Here is a 19,965-nt window from a genome sequence, read left to right as displayed (position 1 = left end):
TGGGACACCAGCCAGTCATCAGGATGACCTGACAACTGGTCATCTATCTTGTTTTAAGACTTCTAGAGACAGGGAGCTCACTACCTTACTCTGCTTTGGATTGCTTCTCTTGTTAGAGAGGGGCTCCCTTAGAACCAATCTTAGGGCTTCCTCTGTTCTGTTTCTTCCATTGACTCACTGATGCCATTTGGCCTCTATTACAGGTCTGCCCTCTGGGGCCAAACAGCACAGTGCCAGCTGAAGACAGCTATTACTCTTCTCTGGAGGCCTCTTTTTTCCCAACTTAAAAATTCCAGTTCCTTCAGCTAATTCCCATGTGGGATTAGCCATGAAGGCACTTTGCTATCCTGATTCCCCTTCTCTTGACACGCTCCATTTCATCACTGCTCTCCATTAAATGTTCCCTTAACAGAACATGGTCTGACCAGGGCAAAGGACCAGTGGACAATTAACCTCCCTTATTTCTGGAGGCCCTGTCTTCCCTAATACAGCCCAAAGTCACTGAGTTTTGGGGCTATGTCACTTAGGTTAACCTTTCGAGTCACTAAAACCCTTATTTTTGTCCATGCAGACTGCAAAGAGGTCTCAGTGAGCTCTCCTTGACTCTCAGTTTTATAAAACATCTGTGAAATGGGTATGATTTGTTTTGTACGAAAGGTCAAAGATGGTAATGGGATATGAAGGCATTGGTGTAACCCAAGTCCCATGTCCAGGAATTGGAAATTAATCTGACAGTTACCCATCGTCCAAGTTCAGGGCCCTAGCTCACATGTTGTAAATGCCCCTCCTCTGCTACGTCTATTGACCACCTCCCCCTGACAGGAGAATTTCCCAAGTCAGGGTGGGTCACAGTATCTCAGGATTTAGGTTTAGTGAGGGATCTTAGAACTGTATAGGTGGTGCCTATGAAGATGTCTCAGGTGAAGGAAGCGGTTCACCACTATGTCCCAGGAAGAGTGTGTCAGAGAGGCCTTGAGGGTGACCCCAGCTGACCCTACTTTTTATATCTTTCATCTAAATGCTGGAGCCAGAGGACCACGAGGCCGCATCCTGCCACTGTGACCTTGGACAAGTACTTTGCAAGTCACTAGGCCTCGGTTTACCATTCTGTAAAATGAAGGCATTGGATGAGATGGCCGCTTAGGCTCCTGTGACCATCAGACAGGCTGGCCACGCTCTGTCCTTGTTACTCTGGGACAACCTCCAACTTAATCCCTGCCTGTTTAAACACCAGTAAACTTGTAGGGGAGACAAGGTGAGTTTGGCTTTGGGCTTTGCCAGTCCGGGCCGGGTGGCCAATTAACATTCAGGCTGTGAGCCGTTGAAAGACATTGCTTTGAGGAGGAGCAAGGATGCTTCCTTGGATAGTGACTCATTTTCTGCTGGTTGTCTGGGAGAACCCCTTCCCAGCCTCAGCCTTCTCTTCTCCCCACCCTGAAAGTCCTCAAGGGAGGCCTCCGCTTCCTCCCTGCCTCCAGCCTCTCCCATCCCTAGCCTCTCCTCCGTACAGATGCCAGAGTTATCTTCCTATGGTACAAGTCAGACCCCCTCCACAAAAACCTCCCATGGCTCCCCAGTACCTTTAAAAATAAACGCAGACACCTCAGCCCAGCACTGAAGACCCGTGGGCAAACCTGTGTTTTCACCCAGGTAGGCTGGTGTCTACCCTTTCCAGCTTTGTTTGCCTTCACATCCTCTCTGTTCCAGCCAAACTACTCTAGTAGCTATGTCCTCATCTCGACATTCCCATCTCCCACCTCTGGATATTTGTACGAGCCCTATGCCAGGCTCTCCCTATTCATTTCTGTTTATTAAAATCCTTGTCTTGCTTCCAGGCTCAGGCGAGTCATCCCTTCCTCAATGAACCCTTCCTTGATCCCCTCCCTTAGCCATGTTCTCTTCTCAGATTGCCTTGTTTTAACTTATCTGTATATGTGCTGCATCTCATCCCTGTTGGAAGTGAGCACCTCAATACCTGTGAGTCTTGACTTGATGCCCTAGAAGGCTTTACAGATGGTAGGCAGTTTGTTTGCTGAGTACAATCAAATTGAGTCAGAAATGAAGGAACCCGAGTTGTGTTCTGTACTATGCCAATTGATTTATTGTGGGTTTTTTAAAGTAAAATTTTAATTGATGTATTTTCTTGTATACCTCCTCTTTCCTGAGAGCCCTCTCATGTTGCAAAGACTTTTTTAAAAGAAAGAACGAAAAGAAAAAATGATTAACACATGAAAAAAATCTGAAAATGTTTAACAAATAATTGTTTAAAGAAAAAGAGGAAGAAGAAATCAGACCAATAAATGGAATGTTCCGTACTGGTGTTAACCACTACCCTCCCCCATCTCTGCGGAGGAGTGGGAAGAGGCATCTTCTCCATTAGGTCCAGGCTTGGTCTTTGTCATTTTGCAACATTCGTTTTCAGTTTTCTGTGGGTGGTGTTCTTCATTTACATTGTTGTAATTGTTGTGTATATTGTTTTTACTTCATTTTGTATCACTTCATGTAATTTTTTTCATCCTTCTCTGAATTCATTATGTTGTTTCTTGAAACACAGTAATACTCCATTAAATTCAAATACCACAGTTGATTTAGCTAGTCCCCAATCAATGAGACATCTACTTTGTTTCCAAATCTTCGCTACCACAAACAGTGCTGCTATAAATATTTGGAGGATGTGAGCCTTTCTTTTTGTGAGGGACTTGATTGGGATCTATACCTATCAGTGGACTCTCAGGGTCAAAGGGTATGGATATTTTAGCCCACTTCATTCGTATGATTCCAAATTGCTTTCTAGAATGATTGTACAAACTCACAGCTCCACCAACAATGCACAAGCATTCCTATCTTTCTGCAACCCCAGCAGCATCGACTATTCTTATGCTTTATTGTGCTAACCTTGGGCACATTACCCTCTCTGGATCTCCTCAGTTGCCCCATCTGTGAAAAAAGAATATGGTAAACTCTATCCAGTTAGTGGATCAATTGAGGGGACCTCACCTACCTCGTTTCTTTCTGTCCTCCATATCTGGAGGAAATGAGACACAAAGAAGATGGAATAAAACAGCCAGGGTTAGAAGCCAAATCTCTTGCCTCCCATGGGCTGCTATCCCCTACTTTCCAGCTTGCCCCTACTTTCCAGCTTGCTGGCTTCCCCAAGGAAGAGTTATCTAAGCGGATGGGAACCACAGGCTAGCTGTGTCCACTGGGCAAATCAGTCCTTGACACTCAAAACCCCAACCCCCTTCACTTTCTGAAGAATCCAGGAAGGGTCTGCATAGGTTTACAGAGGCTGGGAGGACAGCAAGACCTGAAAGTTTCAATTAGTTCAAGAATAAATCCAGAGTTTCAGCCTCTTCAGAGGGAAGGGCTGAGGCTGGTTTGACTTGGGGACAAGGCTTCCTGCCACTGAAGCCAGTTTCAACTAGTCAAAATTTGATTATGGAAATTGAAGACTTAAAAAAAACCCTCCCATTTCAGGATCTTTAGGGGAGCTAGGAGAATTGACCTTCCAGGGAAAAGACAAAACGGTCTCCTTGTGAGGGGGACTGTAAAAGCAGGTGAGCAGGGAGCGAACTTACCTGGTCATCCCCTTCCATCCGTGTCCAGTTAGCCCAGTGGTCGTCACTTAGTGAAATGGCCAGTTATTGACTCTGTCCTTGCAGGGGAGAGTAATTAGTTCTCTCCAGACGGGCCCTTTATCCTGGCTTCAAACTTGCCAGCCATCTTAAAAATGCATGCTTTTGTTCCATCGCAGTGGGAAGAGGCTGGAGTGTGTGAATAGATAGCCCAGCCTGTTCCCACTACAGGAGACAAAACTCAAACCCGTGTTTCACCTTTTCTGTTTTGCCTCGTTTCCTCTTCTGTAAAATGAGTGGGTTGGACTTAAGGTCCCTTCTAGCTCTAGATCACAGATTTAGGACTGACCAGAAAACAAGCGCAAGGAGCAAGAGCCCTGACCTTGGATCCAGAATATTTCCATTGTGCTACTCTGTGAGCTTGTGATCTTGCAACACTTGGACATCAGAGCCAACTTTGTACTGAAGAATGACTTTTTTCCCTCTGCCAAGGGGTCACAAGAGAGAGAGGTCCTAGCAAGGCCTGTGATCGGGGGCTTTGGGACACCTGGGTCTGCCACTGTCTGGATGAGTATTCCTGAGCAAGTCGCTTCTCTCTCCCAACCCCCACTCTCCTCTGGAAAATGATGAAGATAGACTAGATGGTGTCTCAAGGTCCCTTTAAAAATGAGTAATTTGGGGGGTGAAAAGAGTTTGGATTGTGTTTGTTTGATTTTTTCATCTGATGGGGGTTAGGGGGAAGAAGGATTTGTAGTCTTAAGGGGCAGTCGTGTTCTCGTGTGCAGCTGATTCTTTTTGCTTGGCAGCTGGCCTGGGGGGTTGGTGACCTCGGCTGGACAGGAGTGCCCAGAGCCTTCCCACAATTCTTCTCCCCCAGGGAGCAGCTGTGGTTTTTTTCCTTGTGAGTCAGCATTTTGGGGCTGGCTCTGTAGGTCATTGCTGGGGCAGCAGTTCAGGCCAAGGAATGAGTAGACAAGTCAAAGGGGCCCCGGCCAGCTCGGACTCAGGAGCAGGGGCAGCCTCTGCACCTCCAGGCTCCCTGGACCTGCCAGGCTGAAGCCTGTATTTGTGTGGGGGGGGTACTGTGATTACTGTTCCTCACCCTGCCACCCTAGCTAGAGAAATCCTGCTGGAACCGCCTGCTTTGGCCGGCTTCATCCCATTGCGGCCCCATGCCTTTGGTCAGGATCTTTCCTCCCTTCAGAATACACGTCTCTCTTTAATCTCAACTCTTTCAAGATTCTCTTCTGGTTAGTCCCCCTGACCACCAGGGTCCAGGATGTTACCCCCCTCCTCTCACCGCCTGCAATGCTGCCTCTATGTACCTTCAGTAAGCAACAGCCTGATTTGTGCCCAAAAGGCCTTATCAACCACTGCCAGAGGGACCCAGGGTTGCAGTCCGTGTGCTGCATCCTGGCTGGGTGTGACACGAGCCTTCCTGGCTCCAAAGCCATTTTCTCTCCACTCCCTGACCCTGCCTGGTATCGGTCATTTTCTTCACAGGTGTGTCATCTCTCCCTCCTGGATTATAAACTCTTGAGGCCAGTGTCTTTTAGAATCAGAGAGACCTACGAACCATCTAATCCAATCTGTATTTGACCTCTACAGTATCATTGGGCAATTAGCAAGCATTTTTTAAAGGCCTACTGTATGCCAGGCACTGGAGATAGGAAGAAAAGCCAAAACACCATCCTTACCCTCAAGGAGATAAATGGAGGAGATAATGTGGTATGTGCACAAGATATATACCATGTAATGGAATCTGAGAGAAAAGGCACTAAGTGGGAAGGGGGAGCAAGTGGGAAAGGCATCTTGCCGAAAGTGGGTTTGGGGCTGAGCCTTTTTTTTCTTTAATTAATTTATTTTGATTTATCAACAATCACTTCCATATGCTTTTGAGTTTAAAATTTTTCTCCCCTTTCTCCCCACCACCCTCCCCAAGACAGCTCACAATCTGATATAGGCTCTACATATACATTCCCATTAAACATATTTTCACATTACTGATATTGTAAGTAAGGATTTAAACCAATAGGAGGAACCACCAGAAGAGGAAACAAAACTCAACAGAAGAAAAAAAATAGCAAATAGTATGTTTTGATCTGCATTCAAACTCCAGAGTTCTTTCTTTGGATGTGGACAGCATTTTCCATCATGAGGCCTTTGGAGATGTCTTAGATCCTTGTATTGCTGGGAAGGGTTAAGTTTATCAATATTAGTCATTGCACAATGTGGCTCTTATTGTGTACAATGTTCTCTTGGTTCTGCTCACTTCACTCAGCATCAGACCATACAAGTCTTTTCAGGTTTTTCTGAAGTCAGCCTGTTCATCATTTCTTACAGCACAACAGTACTCCATTACATTCATATACCACAACTTGCTTAGCCATTCCCCAATGGATGGGCATCCTCTCCATTTCCAATTTTTTGCCACCACAAAAAAAGCTGCTGTGTACATGTGGGTCCTTTTCCCATTTGTATGATCTCTTTGGGATATAGCCCTAGAAGTGCTATTGCTGGGTCAAGGGGTATGCACATTTTTGGGGGGCATAGTTCCAAAGTGCTCTTCAAAATGGTTGGATCATTTCACAACTCCACCAACAATGCATTAGTGTTCCCATTTTCCCACATCTTCTCCAACATTTATCATTTTCTTGTTTTGTCATGTCGGCCAATCTGATAGGTGTGATATGGTACCTTAGAGTTGTTTTGATTTACGTTTCTCTAATCAATAGTGATCTAGGGCATTTTTTCATATGACTATAGATGGCTTTAATTTCTTTATCTGAGAACTGCCTGTTCATATCCTTTGACTGTCATTTATCAATTGGGGAATGACTTGTATTTTTATAAATTTGACTTAATTCTCTATATATTTTAGAATGAGGCCCTTACCAGAGAGACTGGTTGTAAAAATTCTTTCCCTGGGGCTGAGTCTTGAAGGAGGCCTGGAAGCTATGATGAGGAGGGACAGCATGCCAGGTATTGAGAAAACAGCCCAAGTAGGGAGATGGGGGTGCCATGTTTGGCCAGCGTACTGGACCCTAGAGTACAAGGAGGCCAGTAGAGTGTGAGAAGACCAGACAGGGCGGCCGGCCTGTGGAGGGCTTTAAAAGCCAAATGGAAGATTTCATGTTTGATCCTGGAGGTGATAGGGAGCTGCTGGAGTCGACTGAATAGGAGGGAGGTATGGTCAGCCCTTGCCCGTTGGCAGCCGAGTGAAGAGAGACCTGAGACAGGCTGACCCACCAGCAGGTCACTGTACGAGGTGATGGGGGCTGGCCCCAAGATGGCGGCAGGATCCAAGGAGAAAAGGGGGCAGAGTAGTAGGAGAGCGTCAACAAATGACCCTCCAACATGTTCCTGAAGATTTTAAGTACAAGAGAATCTTTTACTTCCCATGCTGCTTTTAGACATCTCTAGTTAAACCTCAGACCTCCGTCTGCCTCTTCACATGTTCTACCCGTCTTCCAACTTCTACCTCTGAGGCCAGGTGGAACATGTATAGCCAATAAAATAACAACCAATAAAATAACCTTCAGATGCCTCACATTCTTGAAGATAGCCGCCGTATCCATCCTGTTTTCACTTCAGGTTAACCTTCCCTGGGCCATTCAAATGTTCGTAGGTATTGGTGCCCAGAACCGAACACCATCCTCCTGTTGTGTTCTCACTAAGGCTAAGTATGGTGAAACTATTCCCTCCTTATTTCTGGACACTGTACCATACCTCTCTTACAGCAGCCTAAAGATGTGTTCACTTTTTTGGTTTCAAAACATAGAGGAAACAAGGAAAAAAATCCATTCTGTTCTCTTTGAAGGAAAGGAACCACTCCATGCTACAGTTACAACAGAGAGGAAAATGAGGCATAATCTGACCTGCATCCTAGTTTGGGGGAGAGCAGATTTCAAAGAGTCCAGAGCAAAAAATAGATCTAATTCCATGGAGTATAACTACAGAGGAAGTCAGCCCAGGAGAGTTGGGAGATGCCCAAGAATGAAATTCTGAAGTCCCAAAGGGAAGCCGTTCCAGTGAGGAGGAAAAAGGAGATTTGTCTGAAGAGACAGATGTGGGCCTACCGGAGCCCTCACCAACCAACTTTGATTTTAAAAGGAAATGTAGAGAAGAGAGAAGAAAAGTGAGGAACAGTAGATGAATGTGAGCATGGCACCATCCTGAAAAAATGGTGTCACTACTGTCAGAGCCCACAATGAGCTGCAGCACTGAAGGGAAACTGAGGATAGCAAAAAGGGCTTTTGTAAAATTATTTGGGGGAAAAAGGAGAATCCAGGAAAGGATAAGACCTTTACTCAGGGCAAGTGGGATGGTGACAACTGCCAGCGGAGAGAAGAAAGAACCCCTTGGTTTTCATTTTTTTTGTTGTTGTCTCTACAAATGAGAATGACCTTTACACTGGAGATCGTAGGCCAAAAAAATGACTAACGGGGAGTTGTTAGCCAAGGTCAACCAATTAAAATATGGATCAACCAATCCAGCCGTTACCCAATAACTACTTTGGGCCGAGCCCTGTTATGTGCTCAAGATTCGAAGTGAAAAGCAAGGTGAGAAGCCGCCAGCGAAGAGTCCCACCTTCCATTCCAGCTGGAATCCTGGGATGCAGGAAACGGACTACGAGGGCAGCTCTTGGGTCGGAGTTCCTAAACAGATTGTTTGACGTTACCAAGTTCAGCTGTGGTCTAAATTACCTGGTGTCCTGTGACAGTGGCACTTTAGGGCAGCTAGGTGATGCAGTGGATAGAGCACCGACCCTGGATTCAGGAGGACTTCAAACACTTGACACTTACTAGCTGTGTGACCCTGGGCAAGTCACTTAACCCCATTGCCTAGTCAAAACAAAAAAGAAAGAAAGAAAAGAAAGTGGCGCTTTGGAAGTGGTGACCTTTCAGCATGGAGCTAGGTTTGCCCCAGGCCACAGGGTCTGGCTAGGAGAACCTTGTACCTCACTAAGGCAATTTCTAGACACACTGCCAAATAAACAGCTGGTCACACAAAAGGTGAGGGGGAGAGTTGATTCATTTGGCTGCAAAACATCTTACTGGCCAAACTGAGCTCATTATTTGATTTCAGCTTCTGAATCTGGTCAAAACTGGTTGGACTTTTTTTTTTTTTTGGACAATCCTAAGGGAGATTTCCTACCCAGAATCCTTTGGGATTGGCTGTCACTGGGTCCAGTCCAAACCTGCCTGGCTTTCTACTCAGCACTATACAATATGGCATCTGCTTTTTGGATCATCCTGTAAAAAGTAATGTGCTTTAATAGACCTGGAGACACAGAGCTGATTTGGAGTCCTGGCTTTGCCATTTAACTGTGACCATAAGTATCAACTGGAAGGGACCTCTCAGACTCTGTGCCTAGTACAGTCCCTTAACTTTGCAGGAGAGGAAACTGAGGCCCAGAGAGGTGAAATGGTCACGCTACCTAGTCAGTATCAGTCACCAAGCATTTATTAAATACCTGCTGTTGTTCAGTTGTGTCCGACTCTCCATGATCCCCTTTGGGGTTTTCTTGGCAAGGATGCTGGATTGATTTGCCATTTTCTTCTCCAGCTCATTTGACAGAAGAGGAGACTGAGGCAAAGAGGGTTAAGTGACTTTCTCAGGGTCATCCAACTAGTAAGTGTCTGAGACCAGATTTAAACTCAGGAAGATGAGTCTTTGTCACTCCAGGCCCAGCGCCCTATGCACTGTACCACCACACTGGCTCTAATAAGCACTTCATGTGGGCCGAATGCTGTACCAAGTTCTGGAGTCTGGATATGAACCCAGAATTTATTCCACCATACCACTCATCTTCCCACTGAAGTACTGGTTTCCTTTTCTTTGGATGCCCATTGCTTAACCCAATGCCTAGAATGTAGTAGGCATTTCCTAAATTCTTTTTTTTAAAATTAATTTATTTTGATTTATCAGCAATCACTTCCATAAGCTTTTGAGTTTTAAATTTTTCTCCCCCTCCCTCCCCACCTTACTCCCTACAATGGCACGCAATCTGATATAAGCTCTACATATACATTCTTATTAAACATATTTTCCCATTAGTCATGTTGTAAGTAAGAATTAGGCCCAATAGGAGGAACCACAAGAAAAAGGAAACAAAACACAACAGAAGAAAAAAAACAGCAAATAGTCTGCTTCAATCCACATTCAAACTCCATAGTTCTTCCTTCTTTGTGGATAGCATTTTCCATCATGAGGCCTTTGGAAATGTCTTAGATCCTTGTATAGCTGAGAAGGTTAAGTCTATCAATATTAGTCATCACACAACGTGGCTGTTACTGTGTACAGCGTTATCCTGGTTCTGCTCACTTCTCTCTGCATCAGACCATACAAGTCTTTCCAGGTTTTTCTGAGTCTGCCTGTTCATCATTTCTTATAGCACAATAGTATTCCATTACATTCGTATACCACAACTTGTTCAGCCATTCCCCAATGGGTGGGCATCCTCTCAATTTCCAATTCTTTGCCACCACAAAAAGAGCCGCTATGAATATTTTTTACAGTTAGGTCCATTGCCTTTCTTTTTTTTAATCTCTTTGGGATACAAACCTAGTAGTGGTATTGCTGGGTCAAAGGATATGCATGGTTTTATAGCCTTTTGGCGGAGGGATACTTTATAGAGCTAAATAAAATAACAACAAAATTCACTTGGAAGAATAAAAGTGCTAGTCTAGAATATCAAGGTAATACTGAAAATAGTTACAAATAACATCTCTAGACTTCTAACTATACTATACAGCATGGATCATCAAAATCAGTTGATGTTGGTTTTAAAAAATCAAAAAGAAAGACATCTAGATGGCACAGTGGATAGAGTACCTGCCCTGGAGTCAGGAGAACCTGAGTTCAAATCTGGCCTCAGATATTTGCTAGCTGTGTGACGCTGGGCAAGTCACTTAACCCCGGCTGCCTCACCAAAAAATAAATAAATAAATATCTGGAAGAGTCATTGGAACAGACTAGATGAGGAAGAATTAGAAAGTGTTTGATAAACCTGCAATCAATTAAGTATTAAAAAACCCTCTTTCATAAGAACTCCAGGGAATGCTGGGAAGCAGTTTGGCAGAAATTAGACCTAGACTAGTATATTGCACCATATCCCACAGAAAACTCAAAATGCATACATGACATGAATGTCAAAGCTCGTACTGTTTAAGAAAAAATAAGGCAGGTCATGAGTATTGGGTAACTTTTTTTAACCAAACAAGGGATAGAGGTAATTAGAAAAGATAAAATAGATAATTTTTATTATGAAATAGGAAAGCTCTTGCATGAACAAAACTAATATATCTAGGATAAGAAGGGAAATAGATGTCAACAAGGAAAAAAAAACTTTGTATCACATAGTTGATAAAGCTCCAATGTCCAGGATATGTACATGGAGCATAAATATGTAAGACCAAAAGCCATTCCAAAAATACCTGTGCTTACAAACAAAAACTCTAAGTACCCAAGATATAAACTAATTATTCCCTAAAGAAAACTGCGAAGTATTAACCTTATGAAAGAATGCTCCAGATCACAAAAAGAGAAATCCAAACCAAGCCAACCAGCAAATTGGAGATGACAAAAGAAGGGGATTTTCTGTATCCGAAGGGCTGCGGAAAGACAGACATACTAACATTTGTTGCTGGAGCTAGGAATTGGTACAAACATTCTGGAAAGCAATTTGGAATCTTGCAGATTTTTTAAATGACTAAAACGTTCATGCTTTTTAACGCATAGATTCTGCTGACCCCTTCCCCTCAAAGGGGTCATTGATAAAAAGTAACGCTCCATATGACCAAAATATTTACAGCAGCACTTTTTATAATAGCGAAGAACTGGAAATGAAGTAGATGCCCATAGATTGATGAGTGGACAAACAAACTAGCACGTGAATGTAATGGATATTTCAGTGCCGTGAGGAACTATGAGCGTGACGGATTCAGAGAAGGCTGGAAAGACTCATGAACTGATGGAAAATGAAGTAAACAGAACCAAGAAAGTGACACACAGGGATTATGACAATATAAAATGGAAAGAACAGCAACAAAACAGTTAAAACAATGTTGTGAAATTACAAAGAGCAAACCTGCCCCCAAAGAAAAATTATGGAAGACCCCCTCTCCCACCTCTTTGCACAGGTGAGGCTCCATAGGTGTTGAGTATCACATAGAACATTTCAAAAGTCTGCTGATTTTGCTGGATTTTTTTTACCTATTTTTTAAAAAATTCTTTTTAATGAAGATGTCAGTCTGGGCAGAGAGAGGAAAAAGGACAAAATATCTCTATAAAAATCTACTTTAACATTTTAAAAAAGAATGTTCTCCATAAAACCTTGATAGGGGGAGGAGGACATTTGGAGAAAGGGGCAATCCTTTTCAGAAAAGCCTTCGGTGTCAACTAAAACGCACAGTTCTCTTTGGGGAGAGAATCGGAATGAAAAAAGCGCTGATGTTTCTCACAGCGGAATGAATGATTGCTGGGGTACTGGGGCTGCCAACAGCATTTATTTTTGATGTGTATTCGGAGTCGTTCCCCGGACCGACAGCGTGTCAGGCTTCTTTGGAGGCACTCCCTGGCCTAACTCAGCCCCCCAGATGAGAAGTGGTTGCGAAGCTGTAATTCACAAGTTGCCAGCAAGGAATGGCATCTCCTTTCCTTGGTGAGGCAAATCCATCCCTGAAGAGACACTGAAGGGAAACAAGGCTCCCTCCCTGGGTCATTTCCAAATCATGATGGATAGCCTGTGCGTTCTCCATCTGGAGCTCGGGAGGTGCCAGTGGTTCATACCAAGGAGAACGGGGCCTCTGTGATGTCAGCAAGCGTTTCTCATTTATTCAGAGCTTGCTCCGAAGGATCAGAATGGTGACTGACCCAGATAGAAATGCAAAGATGCACGAGGAGCACGAGGAGATGTCAGCGGCACAGTGACTTGGGCACAGGATATTATTTGTCCTGGATGTACTTGATCAAGGAAGGAGGGGGAAATGTAGCCCTTCAGGACACATTGGACAGTCACTGGGATAGAAAGACACCCCCCTCTTCACGCACACACACACACACGATCTCTTTCTCTCTCCCTGCTTTCCTTCCTCTCTCCCCCTCTCTCCTCCTCTCTCCCTCTCCTCTCCGTCTCTCCCTCTCCAGTTCTAGAACCATAATCCAATCAGTCCTGTCTTTATTACTGGAAAGAGTATGTCAACCAAAATGCCACTCACTCCCTGGCCGCTATTGCCCTACTAATATAGTCATTCCTATTAGAATATAAGCTCCTTGAGGACAAGGGCTATCCTTTTAGTATTTGTATTCTGGTCACATTGTAGACACTTAGATGCTTTTTTATTCGTTGTAGTGTTAAGAGAAAGGGTCACAGTTTGCATTTGTTTCCGTGAAATATCAAACACCCAGAGGAAGGCTTGTACTGAAAGGCTAATGGCACTGGAAGACAGGGCCTTGGACCTGGCCCCAGCAAGACCCAGATTCAAGTCTTGCCTCAGACGTTTACTGGCTATGTGATTTGAGGAGAGTCACTTAATTTCTCTCTACCTCAGTTTCTTCATCCACAAAATGAAAAGATTGGACTAGATGACCTCTGAGATCCCTTTATTGGATCAACACTCCTAGATTCTCTATAGAATATTTATGAGGATCAACAGTGGGTGAAGAGTTGAGTTGCCATTTTCACCAATGAGGTCATAGAATCATTGAAACCCTCGTAGGTGCCTACTGTGTGCAGGGTTTGTAAGGAGTCTGTGCTGTGAATAAATGCTATTTACTTTCTGAATACTTTGGAGTTAGGAAGACCTGGGTTCAAGTTTGGCCTCTGGCCCCTGTGACTTTCCCAGAGAGATGAGATCCTAAGGTCTGGGCCAGAAAGGGAAGTGCAAGGTACCAAATTAGCCCCTGGGCATTGAGTTGAGCACCAGAGCTGAGATTGGCTGCTATGATGTGGGTGTGATTGTGTGTGTGTGTGTGTGTGTGTGTGTGTGTTTTCTTCTCTGTTCCTGGCCCATCGTTAACAGCTCTGATTAACATTTTGGAAGCTAGCTCTCTTTCCTGCTACAGTTGGTAGGCTGTTCTCCCTACCCAAAGCCTCAAGCCGTGCATTTCCATGGAGGACTGGCCACCTTCTATCCCAGTGGTGGCTGTAGAGAGTTAGAGGCCTGAGGTCCTGAATGCGTGGTGGTTGTTTATTTCGAGCTTATGAGTCTTGCTCTAAGTACATCTTGGGCCCCCTCCTCTTCTGAATCATGCAGACAGCATCCAAATTAGCACTTAATAAGGTGATAATTTGCTGTTGGCCCCAAAGCAATTATAAATTTCATTTGTCCACCTAATGGTTGCAAATTGGTTATGGCATAACTGAGGAGAGTGAGACAGTCAGACAAAATGTCTGTAGAGAAGTTGACATGTTGGGGCTGATCGTTGGGATAAAGAGTCCGCAAGTAGACCTAGAATATTCACAGGCTGGTTTGCAATCTTCTCTCAGATTTAAGCATGGGCATGACTCACTGAGAGGGATGCTTGTTCTAATTGTTGGGGACTGGGATTTTCTAGGACTCAATTGCAAAGCGTCGGCCCACGTGGCCCCGGAGGTTCCTTCTGAGGGTGAATGACTTGACCTGTCTGTGGTTTTCTTGGCAGAGATACTGGAGTGGTTTGTCATTTCCTTCTCCAGTTTGTTTTACAGATGAGGAAACTGAGGCAAATGGGCTTAAGTGACTTGCCTAGGGTTACGAAGCTATGAAGTGTCTGAGGGCAGATTTGAACTCGGGTCCTCCTGACTCTAGTCACTCTATGTGCTGCACACATATCTGCCTGTGTGCCCATTTCTCATCTCTCATGCTCAGTGTCCTTCTCTAAAATGAAGGATTTGGTTTAGATGACCGAAAGTCCCTTCCAGCCCGAGGACTGACATCCTGTGTCCCTTCACCCTATGGACTCAGTTTCTCCGTCTGTAAAATGGTGGAGTTGGACTAGATGGTCTCTGAGGACCCTTCCTGGTCTAGTTCTCAAGCCTGTGAATTCTGAGGTTCTGTGACTTTGATTTGCTCCCCCCACAGCCCATTTTTGAGCCCAGGGAGCTGATCCCCCCAACCAGCTGGCATATGCTCATCCAGAATTTTTGTTCATTTTTCATCTTTCCTTTCTTTTGTTCACCGGGGTTATTTTCCCTCAAGGTTTTCCAGTGATGGATGTATTTTCAGTAAGAGTCAGAATTTGACTGTACGCCGGGAGAAAGCAAGACCTGATAAATGGCCTTGGTTACTTGGGCCAGTCCCCACACACACCCCTCCACAAGCGGACCCACCTTGACCTGCCCTCCAAAGCCGTGGCAGCCTGAGCAGGCGGGAAAGGAGAGGGGATCTGAGGGGCTGCTTCGGAATGTAAGGCCCAGCTGTGCTGGTATCCAGGCTCCCAGAGGGCCTTGGCACGGGGGATAGAGACCAGGCCGAGTCCTCCTGCTCAGAGGTTTGCAGCTGGTCTGGTGAAAGAGGGCCAAGATGGCGGGCCCGCTTCAGCCAATACGAACTTGTGCACCAGCTTCGGGCATCTCACTCTCTCTGAGCTTCATTTTCTCAGTCTCTAAAATGGGGCTCACATTTTCATTTGCTGTGCCCTGAACAAGTGAGTTCTCATGGGCTTTTGTTTTGTTTTGTTTTGTTTTGTTTTTTTGGTGGAATTATTTTATTTTGTTCTTAATCAATGTAAGGAGCTTCCAGAGAGGAATTTGTCAGTCCATCAGGCGTTTATTAAATGCTTACAAGGTGGTGCAATGGTTAGAGCATTGGGCCTCGCATCAAGTCTAAGGAAGGGGAAGGGAATCTTGTCATATTGTAACCGGGTCCTGGGTTCAAATCTTCCCACTCATCTGTGAAACACTTTGAGTTTCCCTTCATGTCATTGAGCCTCATTTTTTTTCCTCCGTGAAGTGGGAACAATAATACCCATCTCACATGTTTCTCCATTGAAATAATGGTTGGAAAGTGCTGTGTGCAAAGCTTAACAGGCTTTATTGATGGCAGTTATTATTATTGTTGTTGTTTTTACTTCTATTATTCTTGCTCTCTAGTATTAATGGGTGTGGCTGCTAGAAACATTCTAAGAGAGGCTGTGTGGGTGTGGGTGTTAGAGGCAGCTCTAGCTGGTCTGGTGGGAGGCTCACATTTGGTCTTGGATGGGGGCTCTTTTGACAGGCTTCATCTGCATGGCCTCTGATGGATGATCTTCTCTTTGGATAGTAGACTTTTAGAACTGAAACCAAGAGCTCATTTTTTGTTTTTTTCTGCTTGACCTTTAAACACCTTAAGTGGCAGCCCCTGGAGGCGGCGGGGGCGGGGGGGAGAGGGGGAACCTTTCTTTCCCAGGTCTCTGGGGGCAACCAAGCATAAGGCTGGTCTGGGTCCCCTAGACTAAGTATAATAATACCTATTATCTAAGTTAAATTTTACTGATGTATTCATAATTAATAACATGGAAGAGTTGATAATTTTCTCATTAAAATTGAACTGCATTTAAATTTTGCAGTTATACTAAGAAATCACTAAAACATCCATACGCTTTGATCCTGCTGAGAGTGGTGATGCAGTAGAGAGTGCTGGGCCTGGAGTCGGAAAGACCTGAATTCAAATCCAGCCTCACACACTAACTGTGTGACCCTGGGCAACTCACTTCACCTCCATAAGCCCTCAGTTTCCTCAACTATGAAGTGGAGGTAATCACAACACCTACGTCACAGGGTTGTTGTGAAACTCAAAGGAGACAATATCTGTAAAGCATACAGCGTAGCGCATGGCGCACAGTAGACATTTATTTAATACAACCTCTCTTACTCCTTTCTTTCTTCCTCCCTTTTCCCTTTTTTCCCTCTTTCCTTCCCTACCTTCCTTTCTCCATCTTTCCTTCCATTTTCCTTCCTTCCTCCCACTCTCTCTTTTTTAACTCCGTCCTTCCTCTCTCCTTCCCTACCTTCTTTCCTCTTTTCTTCCCATCCCTCCTTTCCTTCTTCCCTTCTTATCTTCCTTCCTTGCTCCCTTCTTTCCTTCATTCTTTCTTCCCTCCCTCTTTCCCTTTCTCTTTGTAGAGATCAGGGAAGAGGTCCATAAGTTTCATCAGACACTACCAAAGGATTTTAAATCCCTAGTATATGCTGCCAGACTTAGTTGATGTATTTTTTTCTGATTTTTTTTTCTTTTTTATTCTTTGTTGTAAGGGATAGCTCTCTATGGAGGGCAAAGAGAAGGGATAGATTTGAAAGTGACTGCCATATTAAAAAAAAAATCTTAAAACCAAAAACATTTCGACTGTGAAGGGGCCAAGCAATTTGCCAGTTCTGTAGGCATGTATTGGCGCTGCCCACAGAAGCCAAAATTAGCCCCAAACATAGGCCTGGGCAGGTCTCTTGCCAGCCCGGCGCGCCCCCCCCCCGATGGATTATCAAGGGGAACTGACAGGCTTTCTTCTCTTGCGGTGGAGGGAGATGGAGATGGGCGGCCGGCCCCTTCTCAGCTTTCTCCTCCATGATATGCTCAGGTGGCATCATCTCTGGCCATTCAGGGCACGGACAGCATCTAGTGAGGGCCCCAAATCCCAATTTATCTCACAAAACCTGAAGGAACTGGGGATTTTTAAGCTGGAGAATGCAGCAAATATGTGTGTCTGTGCACGCATAACGCCTAAGGGTTAGAACAGAGATAGCATTTTAACTGTGTCAAGTGTTTAACACGCTGGAAGTTGGCCAAGTATCAATCCAAGGAAATTAGGCCTAACGCCCTTCAAGGCCTGGTTCCAGTGCCAGGTCCTCTAAGATGTCTTAACCGGTTCCCCACTTGCCAGTCTCTCTCCCCCCTCCTGTCTCTCTGATGCTTTTTAAAAAATATATCCTGTATTTATGGCTAATATGGAAATATGTTTTGCATGATTTCACATGATAGTGGATTTCACATTTCTTGCCTTCTGAATGGGATGGGGAGGGGCGGAAAGGAGAAAGAAAATTCGGAACTTAAAACTCTTAAAGACTTTTGCAGAATCATTTCATATGTATTATATGTATGTGTGTTTATTTATCTGTATTTCTCTAAGAAAATGTTAAAATCCCTGTAGCCTAGAGGTTCTTCACCTATTTTTGTATCATGTCACCCCTTAGAGAGTGTGCTGAAGCCTATGAATTCCTTCTCAGAGTTGGGTTTTTAAATGCACAAAATAAAACACCCAGGTTTACAAAGGAACACAATTACCTTGGGACCCAGTGATCAAGACAGTCCTTCACAGATCCCAGGTTCAGAGCTACTGCCATAGTAGAATATAAGTTACCGAGGGCCTTCTTCAGTGCCTGGCACACAGTAGGCGCTTACTAAATGCTTGTTTGTTGATCAATTATAGGCAGAGAAATTTAGATTTGTTACCCTGAATGCGGGAATGAGCGTTGGGAGAAATCTCAGAGGCCATTTGGTGCAATCCCCTGATTTTTCTCAAAAAAAGAAACCGAGGTCCAGCAAAGGGGAGTGGCCTGTGACCACACAGGTAGTGAGCTGCAGTCCAGGAGATCTGGGTTTCCTTCAGATACTGCAAGCTTTCTGGCATATGAAGGAATTTGGTCTTGGGTGGGGAAGTCTGTGGGCAGGGTTCATCCCCACAGCCTCCAATAGATGTCCAATAGTGTCCAGTAGACACTTAGTCTCTGTGTGATTATGGGCAGTATTAACACAAACCATTGCTAGAGGGACTGGTTCCATGATTTCATTAACTCTTGGTTGAGGAAGCTCCTACCAATGCTTATGCTGGGACGTTCTCTTCTCTGTAACTATCTGATGGTCTTAGAGGTTTGTCTACCGTCCAGGGTAAATGACTGTACCAGGTGGTGTCCAAAGAATAGCTCAAACTCATCTCTTCCTAGTCCCAAGGCTAATACTCCACCCATTATACCACACTGCCTCTCCTTTGTTAGTATTGTTTTTATTTTAACCAGGATCAATGAGCAGAATTTAGAGGGAGGGAGAGGGGTTTTAGCTCAACCAAAGGAAAAACTTCCTAATAATTAGGTCTAAAAATGGCATGGATTTCTTCGAAAGGTGCTGAAATCGCCATCGCAGAAGGTATTCAAACAGAGGCTGAATGACCACTTATTAAATATGAGGGCATTCTTGCCTACGTATAAGCCAAGTCAGATGGCCTCTGAAATCTCTTTTTAAAAAAAAAAAAAGTCAATTGGGGTTAAGTGACTTGCCCAGAGTCACACAGCTAGTAAGTGTCAAGTGTTTGGTCTGAGGCCAGATTTGAACTCAGGTCTTCCTGACTTCAGGGCCAGTGCTCTATCCACTGCGCCACCTAGTTGCCCCTGAAATCTCTTTTAACTCTAAGATTCTGTGATTGAATAAGAGTCAGAGACAATAAGAAATAAGTTAATGTGTGAACTTGAAAGTGCATAGAAAGGCGGGTAGTTTAATTTCTCTATAATTGTGCATCTTTGCATCCTTCAGTGTTTCTTTATGCTCATCCTGCACGTCGGAGGGGATGCTTCTGAGTGGCAGGATGGCACCCTAAGGTGGGGGCTACAGTTGTGCCCGTGACTAACCTGTCACTGACATCCTCCTCTTGTCTGCCAGGTGCAAGTTCTTCAGCTTGACCGAAACGCCAGAGGATTACACCATCATCGTGGATGAAGAGGGCTTCCTGGGTAAGTGGAGTCCGAGTCTCTGGCTCTCCGTTATGGGGGAGGGAGAGAGGAGACATCTGCAATCCCACCTGACCATTCTCTTATCAGCATGAGTCATCAGCATCCAGCTTTTGTCTCTTAGCCGTGAAATGAGGGACATGTGTCTGAAGTCACTCACCAGTCCCAGGAAAGGGGCTGAGAAACTCAGTAGTGCACCTGAGTATTAATGGGTGTGGCTGCTAGAAACATTCTGAGGGGGGTGTGTGTGTGTGTGTGTTAGAGGCAGCTCTAGCTGGTCTGGTGGGAGCCTCGCATCTGGTCTTGGATGGGGGCTCTTTTGACAGGCTTCATCCACATGGCCTCTGATGGATGATCTTGCTCTTTGAGTCATAGACTTTGAGGATTGGAAGGGCGACCAGTTGATTTGTTCTAATGAAGGGTTCAATGTCAGTGCCGTTGGGGGAATTAAGGACAGGGATGTTTGGAGAACCTCGTGTTTGTGTGTTCCTAGTCCTGGGCTAGGCAGACACCCAGTCTGACCATAGAGAAAAGTATTGCTGCCACACCAGTGTGTCGGTAGGCCTGGATTCTAATCCTGCTTTTGCCATTAACTCAGTGGCCAAATGGCCTCTATTCTATTATCTATCTATATCTTTGGAACATTTATTTATTTATTTGTTTAGCCATATATTTAAATCCTTATATATTCAGTATGATTATTCTAAACATTTT

At 44.6% G+C, this 19,965-nt stretch overlaps 1 protein-coding gene across 1 annotated transcript in view; it reads left to right on the top strand.

Annotated features, from left to right (window-relative positions):
• The window catches only part of CASTOR2 (cytosolic arginine sensor for mTORC1 subunit 2), a 115,680-nt gene that overhangs the window by 57,733 nt on the left and 37,982 nt on the right, over positions 1-19,965 (top strand). The window contains 1 exon segment of the mRNA XM_021005622.2: positions 19,184-19,254. Coding sequence (XP_020861281.1) covers positions 19,184-19,254 — 71 coding nt within the window.

The sequence above is a fragment of the Phascolarctos cinereus genome, unplaced genomic scaffold (genome assembly GCF_003287225.1).
Source record: "Phascolarctos cinereus isolate Bilbo 61053 unplaced genomic scaffold, phaCin_HiC Scaffold_5;HRSCAF=322, whole genome shotgun sequence".
Lineage (NCBI taxonomy): Eukaryota > Metazoa > Chordata > Mammalia > Diprotodontia > Phascolarctidae > Phascolarctos > Phascolarctos cinereus.
This window is presented reverse-complemented; position numbering and strand designations above follow the sequence as displayed.